Source organism: Mya arenaria, chromosome 15, assembly GCF_026914265.1.
Source record: "Mya arenaria isolate MELC-2E11 chromosome 15, ASM2691426v1".
In the NCBI taxonomy this organism is placed as follows: Eukaryota; Metazoa; Mollusca; class Bivalvia; order Myida; family Myidae; genus Mya; species Mya arenaria.
Window position 1 is genome coordinate 26,072,983 of NC_069136.1, and position 13,141 is coordinate 26,086,123.

At 34.1% G+C, this 13,141-nt stretch overlaps 1 protein-coding gene across 1 annotated transcript; it reads left to right on the forward strand.

The window, feature by feature from the left end:
* Positions 1-545: 545 nt before the first annotated feature.
* Positions 546-7,314, forward strand: LOC128219244 (uncharacterized). The gene is made up of 7 exons (XM_052927056.1): positions 546-616; positions 3,176-3,273; positions 3,931-4,008; positions 4,584-4,692; positions 5,276-5,467; positions 6,758-6,994; positions 7,298-7,314. Exons 1-7 carry the CDS (start codon positions 559-561, stop codon positions 7,312-7,314), a joined length of 789 nt encoding a protein of 262 aa, XP_052783016.1. The 5' UTR covers positions 546-558.
* The last annotated feature ends 5,827 nt before the right edge of the window (positions 7,315-13,141 follow it).

The window sequence follows — 13,141 nt, forward strand, 5'->3', positions numbered from 1 at the left end:
ACGTCGACGACTAATATTACAACGGCTGGAAAGACGACGACGGTTATGAAGTTTAAAAAAAAAACACGAATAATGGTACTTTTCAAAGTAATCACCTAGCTGTAGTTAACATAAACAAATTTATGTACTCCATCACAGACAGTCATATTCCACCAATAAAACACAACAATGTAATACAATACTGAACAATTACTTGCCAATAGAATAACTGTATCTTTTAAACTTAGTGAAACTCATGTAGTGCAAGATATGTATTTTTTACTTTATAAACTGAGTACGCTAGATACATATACTCTAAAAACAATATTAACGTATTATACAATACCAACTTAAATACTGTAGTTAGCCCATATACCATATGTTTTCTATGCATACTACACTATGTTTACACATTACTCTTTTTCCTATAAATACGATATGTATACTCTAGATTCTATATATTTCTCTATATACTTTATTTACTCTATATACTTTTTTTACTCTATTACCTTTACTCTGTTTGCGGTTAAGGCGTGTTCCACCTCCGATGTGAGTCTTCTCCACCCTGGTGACGTACCCATGTGTATGCAATGTTGTAATTCCTCATATTGTAACAACCAAGGATGCGGAGTTACAGGTTGGCTTTTTCCACTTTACCGTTACATTCCAGAAATAATTTTAATACGCATTGTTATGGTCAACATTAAACGGTTCATTTTTTTTCTAATTTATACTATTAAACGATTTGGTTCGTTTTTTACTAAAAAACCCTGCTCGATTGTCAAGAAAGCTGAACGATGATACGGATCACCCTCGAATCCATCTCTGAGTAGAAACCAGCTCTGTGTCTTTTTTTAGAGTGGAACTCCTATTCAAACTCATTACAAACACATGTATAACAAACATAAATTTTGACTGATAAGCCTTTAACTACTTACTGAATAATGCATTTATGGAAAATACTAATAACTGATAACAAGATTGTAACTGTTTATTTAATAGCAGAAAGCGCAATATATTAAATGATTGAGTGCTAAAAGATTTACTGTGTTCTACTATAGTCTCATAAGGTAGAAATACTGTGTTTTATGCTCATTTCATTCAAATCAAACTCGGTATCCTCCATAAGAATCATTGTTTTCGACATTTATTCATCCTTCTTGGAATATTAAAACAATATTATTTAATGTGGTATATCTTATCTGGGAGTAATAGTGCATCTTTAAATCTGCACTCTTACAGATATACCATTTTTATAACTTAAAACCACAAGACCACTCTCCTCACCCCCGGTAACAATAAGGCTTTAAAGTGTTTTAAAAATAAAAGCATCTCAGTGAATATTTTCATCTTAGTGAAAATTTTATAATATTTGACAACAATTATTTGAAATACCCACTACTTTTCATCAGATTTATTCATATGCATATATTGTTTAGACCATTTTCTTGCTTATTTTCATATTTTTGGTGGATAAACATTGTCCATTTTCTTAAAAACAAAATTAGAAAAATGACAATTTTTCACTAAGTGAAAATTGTTACTAAGATGCTTATTGAATACGGCCCCTGGCCCCAATATCACGAAAATACTTAAGTCAGAACTCAAACTCAACGTCAACGCATTTTACCATAAAACATTATTGAAAAAAATATATGATTTTACACATTTTAAAACCGCATTTTATCATTGAATGTGTTGATTATAATCTTTGGTCTAAATTCCAAGGGGAAAATATTATACAGCCAAAAACGTACTTGAGTATAATCCATTGCCTTTTAACAATTGCTCAAGTATATTTTTTGCTCTAGAATTAGTTTTCTTTGAACAATTGTCGAAATCTTTCAATATAACATATTCCTTGAGGAAATACGGTTTCAAAAAGTATGAAAACATACAAGATTTTGAACAAAACTATGCTTTTATGTGGTAAATCAAGTTGAGATTGAGACTTATCTTGAGTATTTTCGTGATATTTGGGCCAGACGTCGTCCGCTTTGATTGCAGATGTGATAAACGCTAGCTTCAGTGTGTATATACCACGTGATAAATGACGTCATGCATGCTACGTCGGAAGGCAATATTTTGCTTAAAATGAACACTTAAAACAAAGATAACTTTTGTTTTACTACATCAATTTAAATAAAACAAAGGGCAGTCTATGCCGCTTAAAGATCTCCGCCTTCGTTTTATGACCGGAGTTCGATAAGGTGATTAGTTTCCTCTTACACTTCGACAAAACTGTTTCCAAAATAATGTTTTGACAGTGCTCCGTCAGACGGCCGAATTGTTAAAAGATTTGTCGAAGTGTTTGAAGAAACTAAACTCTCAATCAAACTCTTGTAAAAGACCGAAGGCGGGGCTCCGTAAGCGGCATAAACTGCGCTATGTTTCATTTAAAATGGTGAAGGAATAGTAATGTTATATTTTGTTAAAATCTTCATTCGAAGCAAAATGTTGCCTTCCGACGTAGCATTTATGACGCAGTTTATCACGTGAGCTTTGATGCGTATTATTTACCATCACTCTCATTCAAGTCGAATTTAGGTAGAACAAGTTGCATCGAAGCAGTTTGATTTTGATTAATGCACCGAATTCACCGATTTCACAAGACAAAAACAACAACAATGGACACAATTGGGGCAAGCCTAATACCTAATAGTCGTTAAGATAAAAAAGACCCTATTTAATTAAAAATGTATTCCAAAATGAAAAAAATGATGCTTCAGGGTAAACCTCAGGGTACAGTGTTAATGCTGTGCGTAAAATGTTCAGGTCACTATCCGCATTGCTTTTGAATGCTGTCTCTGCTTGATTTTATAATGTAATCCAAAAGATTGGGTGAGGGTGACCTTTTGCAGTACGCTGTGGCAATTCACGGGGAGCAGCATCAGTGTTGTTCGTAAAATGTTCTGAGGACTTTTTGTATTGCTTTAATGCAGATCCGTGTAATTTAAAAATGTAATCCAGAGTAAAAAAAGATTTCGGTTGACACTTCGCAGTGCATTAGGGTACAAGTCAGCGTTTAGTGTCAATGCTGTGCGTGAAATGATCAGAGGAGTATCCGCGTTGCTTGAGAATGATAATGGTCGATACTTGAGCTGCAAACGATCTTATGAATATGCTGGATGAATATGTTCAACTCCATAATTTAGATGGATACGTTGTTCCAACTTACGCCTTTATCTTTTACCAGTCATACCATCAACCCAGCGAGGCCCGTACTGTTTCCAATGCGACGGAATTGAGGACCCGAACAATTGTACCCATGTCGCCATGTGCATGCCGCACGAGGTTTATATTAACCCACATTATTAAGGTTGCTAAATATGATGTGTACTTGAACATAGACGTGTAGCTATTCGTACATGTACACGTTTCTGTGTCGTTTGCAACATTTCACGTTAAACAAGTATTCGCTGTCTCGCTGAAACGCGCATTAATAACCTTTCTCGTGCTAAATTGTAAAAATCAACGTCAACACTGCCAAAAACCTGGATGACGTAGTGCTCAAGAAGAAGCCAACAAATATACATATTTTGATGACGTAGTACACAAAAGTACCCCGCACGTACCCGTACAAGTAGTGAACAGTAACCTCTCTGTCTTGTTGATTAATAATCACGTATGGATATGTGTAGAAAAACAAAAAATCAAGCCTTCCTGGAGTTACATTCAAAGATAACATTAAATATAGATTGCAACTAAATATAAATCGACATTTGTTGAAGGGTTCCAGCCGTCAGTATCTTAGTTTTAACACTCCTAATGATTTGCCACAATTTAATATGTAATACAAAAAAGTGCATTTGGCAAGAACATGATTGGGTCCATTTTATTGAATTGATGGTATTGTACAAATGTTTTACACCTAGTCTGCTTTCAACTTGGATGCATATTGTGTTCGTGGAATTATTTCATCTCACGATAAAAAATATATTTTCATTTTAGCACTGTATGCTGTACTCAAAACCGAATGTTCTATCCTCAACTACCCATCTGTATACGGGTTTGTGTGACACTACTTCGGTACGTCTTAATATTTATTGACAGTCAATACAGAATACCTATTGATTATAACTTGAAGTTGATTAATAACGTTTCCATGAGATGACTCTTTCAGCTGTATTGTTTTATTCAATAATATAAGCATAAACTAATTCATTTTACGTTTAAAAACGATGTCGTCAATCAAATTGTTAACTTTAACAAAGTTCTAGTCAATCAACCTGAAGTCCGTGTGGCAGGCGGATCTAGGAATTTACCTTCAAGAATACGTTACTTAGGGGCAAAACCTTTTGTCTTGGGGAGGGGGGGGGGGGTCAATTGTTTTCACTAATAAAACTCCCTGTAAATTAAAAGCAATGGTGTATTTCATATAATGCGATCCTACATTTTCTCCATAGAATTGTTTATGTTTAAGTTTATGTACATACGTTCAGTAAGTGGTCATAAAATGTTTTGTCAAAAACATAATTGACATGTTTAAAACGATGTATAATTACACCGTTTTATCCGTGTAGAATTTCTTTTACTCAGATCCCAGCAATAAGATGACCTGATTTCGTTTAACAAGACACCATTTACGTAACAATTCATTTTAGGCCTGTGATGCTGTGCGAAACTCTCTATTGGACACGGAGTGTCCAGTACAATGCTGTAGTACCGATTTTTGCAACAACGCATGTTCTGCAGCAACTGCAACACAAACAGGTTTCTGTTTATTTTGTTAAACGTTTCCAATTGTTTTTAAAATGAGCGTTCTTATACCCACATTAATTGCCAAATTGGTATAGCATTGGAACTTCGTTTAAGGATTGATCACATTTTTTCTTGCGTTTATACTGTATGAACGCAGTAGGGCACTCGACCAAATTTGCATTTACAAAAATACAGTCATTGCTTTTAAAAATTAGCAGTATCTTCTGCAATTGAGTATTTGGTATTGAAGAGTAACCTGCAACAAACGTTTGTGTAAAAGAATAGCTGACGTATATCATAGGTCAAATGACGTCGGGCTAATCAAATTGGAGCGCAAAATTTGGAGTAAACAATGACGTCATAACAATATATATATATACAATATAAACGTCAAGTTTTATCTACTAAAAGAATTGTAAATATAGTGCACCGAACTGCTATATAACTGACACAAAATAGTAATATTGGTGATATATTGACAATATATTTAGTTGCTGCCTAATTCACTCTGTAAAACATATAGTGACAACCTGTATAAAGCAATAAAACATAAAGCTCGTTCATACTTAATTATATTCATTTTTGTATTAAACAGAAAACTTTGTTTGCCCACCTGACCATCTCTATGACAACGTGACGTCACTGTGTATTCGATTTATCGAAACCGCGAACCTTACCTATAACGAGTCGGTTGAAGTATGCCACAATATTGAGGACGAGCTTGTTACGATTGATTCTCCTGAAAAAAGACTGTTTGTAGAATATGCTATCGTCCACTATTCTACTAGTACGTATCAATTTTGGGTTTGTAGTTTTATAGAGTTATTTAATACACCTTTTAGGTCCTCGTAGCACGAGGGTTATACACATTTTAAAGGGCCTTTGCAGATGATAACGATTGGAAAAGTGTATTACCGATATTATTGCATAAAATACACTCCATCATTTTTTTAATAGTTAAAAAAGCTATTAAATGTCATGAAAACACATTTTATGCAATATACTTGATAACACAAACATTTGCGAAAATCCAAATTTTAAATAATATAAGATCGATCACTTCAATACAAAATAGTATTACAATTATAATCTCACTATTAACTTCTGACTCTGTTGCAATGTTCTTTGTGAAATTACATCAACCTTTTTGATGAAGAGCAATCCACATGCCATATGATTTAGCTATAAAGCTCACTTTTTTTGTCTTTTTATAATTTGCGTGCTAATCTTTTAAGTTTTTAGAGTTAAAATAGGATTTATTTTTTATTTTTGATAATCACAATAAACCATTTTACATTGATCATATTCAAATTTAAGTATGTTTGGCGAATTAAAACAAGCTACTTCAGCCCGTTTAAGCTGGGAACAGACTTGTCTCCGATGCATTTGAAGGCATCAAAGTAATACATATTCCTTTTAACGGTAAGCCCTCTACCATTAAGATGCAAAGATGTGTATGCGCATATTTTATATCTAAGGGAGTTATAAAACAAAACTTCTGATTTTAGAGCAATTTTATTAATTTTGTTTCTTAATTAACACACTTTCTATAGTAAAAGCTCCCAGTAAAAATATTCCAACTTAAACATTTTGTAACGTTAAAATGATACTTTACCAGTGGCAATGTTTTGACCCTTCCATCCCCTGGCGCGTGCACGTCGCAAAGAGTGCACGCGAATTCCTATGAAGACGACGTAAATTAATAGTCGGCAGCTTATGGAGCCTCGACGGTGTAGCCCTAGAAAGAGCAGCCGTTTTAAATTGTCACCGCCGTAGGACCACCCTAGCTGTCATTTATCGCTGGTCTCACAGCATTTTGGTTTCAAAATGATTTGTGTGGCAAATACCCCACCAACCAATAACCTTCTGCTACAAAACGTGTCTCACCGGGGGCTGTGAAAGGGGTCTTGTCATAATGCAGCCATAACAACCCGCGGGCATGCCATAATTAAATCAAAAGAAGAAAGGAGCAATTTATGTATGAATGATGGCTGAATGACCGGCTGAATTGCATTATCCGCTTACATATAGGCAACGGACTAATATGTTTTCAAGAGACAACAAATTCTATTTTAAGGACCGGACTACGAAAGGAACTACTGGATGGGGTTGCGGTCAATCCTGGTCGGAGGCACTCCATTGTACCAATGGCCGTACCATCTCCCACCCAACTTCACAAACTGGGGTCACAGCGAGCCGGACGGCAATAACCAAGCAAACTGTGTTTTCATGAATGCACATCACCAATATCAGTGGTATGACACCGGCTGTTCGAAAAAACAATACTCTATCTGCGAGCATCGACCTAAACCAAGTAAGCTATATTACATATATTCAATACAACTGGATTCAATACGTAAAAAAAGACGATGAGAATTTATTCAATTTCATTTTATGTTTTTCGGTGTTTTATTGAAAATTTAGGATGGACTTTATCCAGACAAACTTAATACAAATTTACTGTTTCTCACAATAAAGCGCGTTTCAATGTAAAAATCAAAGCGCTTAAGGCGCTGAAAGGCTTTCGACCAGCTACGTTTTGTAAAATAGTCATATAATGCCGATTGAAACGGAAACCGTGTGAAAGTTTCTCAGTAAGTTTCTTTGTAATTTTCAGCCCTGAGAAACCTTTAAACGTTTCCGTTCGTTTCTAATCGACATTACATGACTTTAAGCGCTTTGATTTTAATAGAAAAAAGTGTATAAATGCATTTGGTTTTGGTTGAAGGTTGTTAGTATGTATTTACACAAATAATTGCTCTGACGCGACAAAGTCGCATAACCATTTTTTTGTGTTAGCAAATACTAACAACTTCAGAATAAAATGTCAAAAAAGAGCCTATTTAAGGCTACCAACACTTAAAAAATCTGCTACTTAGTAAAATAGGATAAAATAAAATATTATTAAATATAAGGTCATTGAATAGCACAGTTCTGACAGCGCTTGCTTGATACGCCTCTGGGCGCATTAATTCGTCAAATGTTAAAAATGTTATGTCGATCTGCCGCTGGTAGACTTTAAGGTTATAAAAGTCTGCAGGGCTTGAGGCATACAGCCTAAAAAGAAGGCTGGATACCAAAATCAATTATTTGCATATTTAACTTCAAAATATTACAAATGATCACTTAACTCTTTCTGAAGGACGACGATTGACCATCTTCAAATATGTGTAGATTTATGTATTTGAACACGTTTGTTTCCATATATTTTGCAAACACCTATAAGAGGCTATTGTCTTATGTTTTCAGAATTGTCTTGCACTGACAGTTACCATCTAGTAACGGACAACATCGTGTACATGTGTATAAGAAAATTGAATCTTTAACACAATTGGCAGCGGGCCCGTAGGACCTGCGTGGACGAAGGGGGTGATTTGGTGGTTATAGACAATGACGTGAAGATGGCACTTGTGATGGGATTATCGCCGAGTTAGTATTAAGATTCTAAAACGGTAAAGGACGATATAAGCAGAAATAGGTGTTGTCGTAAAATGACTTTATATCATCTTCAAAGAGATTCGATGTTTGTGGGGACTGATAAAAGGTTGTTTATCAGGGTTGTGTGTCATGCATGACATCTTGAACAAAGTTTATAACTACATTTATCAAGCGTTATCAAACGTTATAAAAGTATATAACATTTATTAACATGTACTTGAAACGCGTCTCTAAATATATTCACATAGAATATAAATGCTCACAGTAAGCTTTTTTGGCTTGAGAAAAAATAACATAACATTTTAGTACCTTGTTTTCCTATCCTTCATTTTTGTAATATTGTAAAAATGTATCTTGAATTGGAATAGAATGCTATTTAAACTTATGACGCAATCAGGAAATATAACGTAACGATACGGTGACGTGGACGAGTCAGGTCGACAACCATTGTATGAAATCATTTGAAGGCCGATTTTTTTTTAAACTGTAGTTCACGTATTTTTTTAATAGAAAAAAAATGATATGATCCAAAACACCTCTCCTTATTAATTACGTAAGAAAAAAGCGACATTAAAGTGTAACATTTTCGGATATTTTTTGTCTTTTTTAGTACTTTGTATAGAAAAACTTTTGTGTTTTCATTTGAGATTCGATAAATATGATGCGAAATTTTACATTTATTGCGGTGCATCTTTTTAATTTGTCTGTTTTGAGAAAAAATCGCGATATTTATTGTTGCACCGGCGCATCTTTATCATGGACTACCAAGAGGTTTCATTTAAAGAGTACTATACAACTCGAAAAAAGAAGTGACATTTTAGCAGTCAGATTTCGCGTTTTTCCTTGGACAGTTTCAAAAGGCAAGGATCGCGGTGCCCTTAATAGGATTTTTTTTAATAGACTAACAGGAATATCTATTTCTGCTTGTCACAGTTTGATATGTAAATGTTATAAATGCAGCTAGCCTTTGGCTCTATTCGTTTAATACTAAAACAGTTTACATGTGTGCATTTGTAATGAAGAATCCCTTCTGGTAATGCAGCATTTTTTAATTTACATTAAAGAAATGACAATGCTGAACATTACGTTTTATTAAAAAGGATCTGATATCAATGAAATTATATATTTACAAATAAGAAGTACCAATGTATGTTCCTGTTATAATACACATAATCAAACTATTACTTTTTAAGTTCCTATTGATTCAATACTCTCACAGATTTACCGTTTTTACAACTTCTTTATTTTTTGTCTTGAAATGAGCAAATTTTTGCGTAAATATCTGCACACCAATGATATAAGATTGCTTACAAAAGATCAGATCGCAGATTTTTATATTTCTGTTCCAAAATTAATGTTTTATGGCTATAAGCGTTACTAACGGTTTAAGAAAAATGCATAAAACATCATTTTTTAAACTTAAATATAAAAACCTGCTATCTAATGTTTTGTCAGCAGACTTATATGACTGGTTTACATGCATTTTCGCATAAATTTGCTTGTTCCAAGACAAAAAATAAAAAAGTTGTCAAAATATTCAATCTGTGAGAGTTCAGCTTTAATACATAAATAATGATCATTTATAATTCAGTGTATAAGTCTGTTGTTGTTGTTGTTGTTGTTTTTTTGAAAATGATGATTATTAGTCGATTTTCAAGGGAGACAGTTGCATTAATTTACTACTATTTTAGACGACATTGCTGATTTCTGGATTGGTGCTAAAGCTATAGATGCTCATGAAAAATTTGAATGGGTGAATGGCGAAAACGTTGACCTTCATGCCCAATATTGGGGTCGCCATCAACCCGATGACCACAATAACCACGCCTGTCTGCTCATCGAACACGACGGAACCTGGCATGACCATGACTGCAATCGAGACATGCGAAGTATTTGTGAACGACCTGTTACCATTACAACGAAATAAATGCCATTTTGCATATATTTAAGAGTTTTGTTCATTACGACACTGTTCCGGTAGTTGACATACCGCTGTTTAATGGTTAGTTTTTTTTCAAGAATATAAATAAAGAATAATAACAACAATATACATTTTAAACATCACAGTTTGTGAGCATGAGAATATTAATGAGCAATAACAACATGCTAAAGAAATGTTTAGGTTTTTTAAAATTGTTTTTTTTACTATAGCTTGCTAGAAAAAGTATTTGGAAAGTATTTCTAGGAGAAGGAACTTAGTTTATCATGTTATTAAGATTACTGAAAGAGTTTGTAGACATTTTCACAAATACTTATGTACAAGGACATGGTCGATCCTAAGATTGTGTCAATCTCTTCCTACGGTCAAACAACCAAATCTCTGCCAGACCACTTCACAGAAAACAGCAGCAAGTTTCTTACATACATATATAGAGAACACTTTTAATAGTCTTATTTGAAACCGTTAGGCCCAGACCCTTGATATTGTATATGTATCATCTGCTGTAAACAGTAGTTCTCATCCAACATCCAAGCTTGTTCAAATAATGCCCCTGTGGACAAACCTGGCCACGCCGTAGGGTACACATGCTTCCTATATAGTTATGTAGGAAACCTATACATATATATTTGTCTGAAACCGCTAGGCCAGGACCGTTGATATTTGGTATGAAGCATCATATAATGGTCCTCCACCAAGTTTGTTCAAACTTTACCCCTGGGGGTAAATGGCCACTACATGGGGTTCACATGTTTGCTATATACTTACATAGAGACATCTTTGAATATATTCTTGTCCGAAACCTCTAGGCCCTGACCTGATATTTTGGTTTACCATCATAAAGTAGTCCTCTATCAAGTTTTTTTTTTCAATTTTTTCCCCTGGGGTCAAAATGGTAATATTTGAAGAAAAAGGAGGTCAAGTGGTATATGATTTCTTTATAATCCATTACGTTGAAATCGCTGCTGATACTCTACATTGGTAATATTTGAAGAATAGGAAGAAGGTCAAGTGGAATATGATTTCTTTATAATCCATTACGTTGAAATGGCGGTCGATACTCTACATTGGTAATATTTGAAGAATAGGAAGAAGGTCAAGTGGAATATGATTTCTTTATAATCCATTACGTTGAAATGGCGGTCGATACTCAACATTGACAAAGTAAATGTTTTTTTTCACACAAATGATAATGCTTCATACTCAGGAACGTTCTCATGAATCATATTTCTATAAGAGACAACTTGCTACTTGATTCGAAATTACTCGCCCGAATGACATTTATTGCGAACTATGAAATTGTAACAGGAATTTCACAAATAGATCGATACTCAAAACTGCATGTATGGTCATGCCAGGCGGCGTCTTCTCTTTCAATGGTCAGGCAGGCGCTATGATGATTATTTGGTTCGTCGTGACCCCACGATGGAGATTTTGGATCCACTTGCTCTCCATAAACCCACGTAAATGCGCCATGATCATCAAATTGTTAAGTGCACAACCAGAAATTGTCATGCTCATCTATAAAAGACGAAGTGGGTTAAAACAAATACGATATGTAAGAGAGGTTGAAACTTAAACATGTACGTGTTAACTACGTTTTTATGTGCTACACCATACAAGCAAATAAAGTTTTTTTTGTTTTGTTTACAAAATGAGAACGATCATGGGAAGTGGACCAGGCCCAAATGTCTTGAAACTTCGTAAGTCTCTTATACAGTGTGTGTATACCACGTGATAAATAACGTCATATATGCTACGTCGGAAGGCAATATTTTGCTTAAAATGAAAACTAAAATCAAAGATAACTTTTCTTTTACTACACCAAGGACAGTCTATGCCACTGAAAGAGCTCTGCCTTCGTTTTATTTCTGGAGTTTGATTAACTGATAAGTCAAAGTCTGGTACAAGACCGAAGGCAGGGTTCCGTAAGCGGCGTAGACTGCGCTATGTCTCATTTTAAATGCTGAAGAAATAGTGAAGTTATCTTTGTTAAAAGTCTTCATTCGAAGCAAAATGTTGCCTTCCGACGTAGCATTTTTGACGCAATTTATCATGTGGTATACACACACACTGTTATAACAGGATTAAGCTAAGCTCACTACTTTATTTTATTTATAATTTGTGTTATATTCACTTCTTAGACTTTAAAGCTGCACTCTCACAGATTGAACGTTTTGACAACTTTTTTATTTTTTGTCTTGGAACGAGCCAATTTTTGCCAAAATCCATGGAAACCAGTTATATAAGACTGCTGACAAAAGATCAGATCTCTGATTTTTATATTTAAGTTCAAAAATCAATGTTTTATGCATTTTTCTTAAACCGTTAGTAACGGTTTAAGCCAAAAAACATTAATTTTCGAACGGATGTATGAAAATCTACGATTTGATTTTTTGTCTGCAGTCTTATAGCAAAAATTTGCTCTTTCCAAGACAAAAAATAAAAAAAAGTTGTAAAAATGGTAAATCTGTGAGAGTGCAGCTTTAAATAGTAATAATCTTTATGATATTGACAATAAACCATTTTTCATATATCAAAATCAAATTTAAGTATATATTTTGGCATATTGAAATAAGCTACTTAAACCTGTTAATATTAAGAAGCTTCTAGAAATTGGGGCCAGGATGGTATTCAATATACAACTTAAGTTAATCTTATGATTATACATCATTGACTTAATTTACACTATTTGCCAGTAATTAATACCAAGTAATCCGATTAGCTACATCGTTCTTCGAAACAATAAAGACCAATATTGAATAATACCAGTCCAGGTCTGAATAGACATCTACAAACTCACGATGAACGCTTTTGTTGGTGAGCCTATCAGTATACATAAAACTTTTTTTTGCTGCCGGTGTTAGGATTAACTGCACAAATTTATTGTACGAGTACGTGCACGTTAAAATACAGGTAGATGTGGACTTCATTACTTCATTAGCTGAGCTACGTCAGCCAGGTTTAAATACTTTGTGCAGTTTATTTCCAAATACATCTGGGCAAAAATGCCCATGCGTATACATAATATAATAACGAAACATTTTTCTAAACAAAGTCAAGGTCCAATACATTCAAATAAGC

What these genes read in the sequence shown, in the direction of transcription:
- LOC128219244 (XM_052927056.1), top strand. Translation starts at nt 559, where the DNA reads ATGTGTATGCAATGTTGTAATTCCTCATATTGTAACAACCAAGGATGC. An exon ending in CCATGTGCATGCCGCACGAG is followed by an intron (nt 3,274 to 3,930) that starts GTTTATATTAAC and finishes TTTTCATTTTAG; the next exon opens with CACTGTATGCTGTACTCAAA. An exon ending in AGCAACTGCAACACAAACAG is followed by an intron (nt 4,693 to 5,275) that starts GTTTCTGTTTAT and finishes TGTATTAAACAG; the next exon opens with AAAACTTTGTTTGCCCACCT.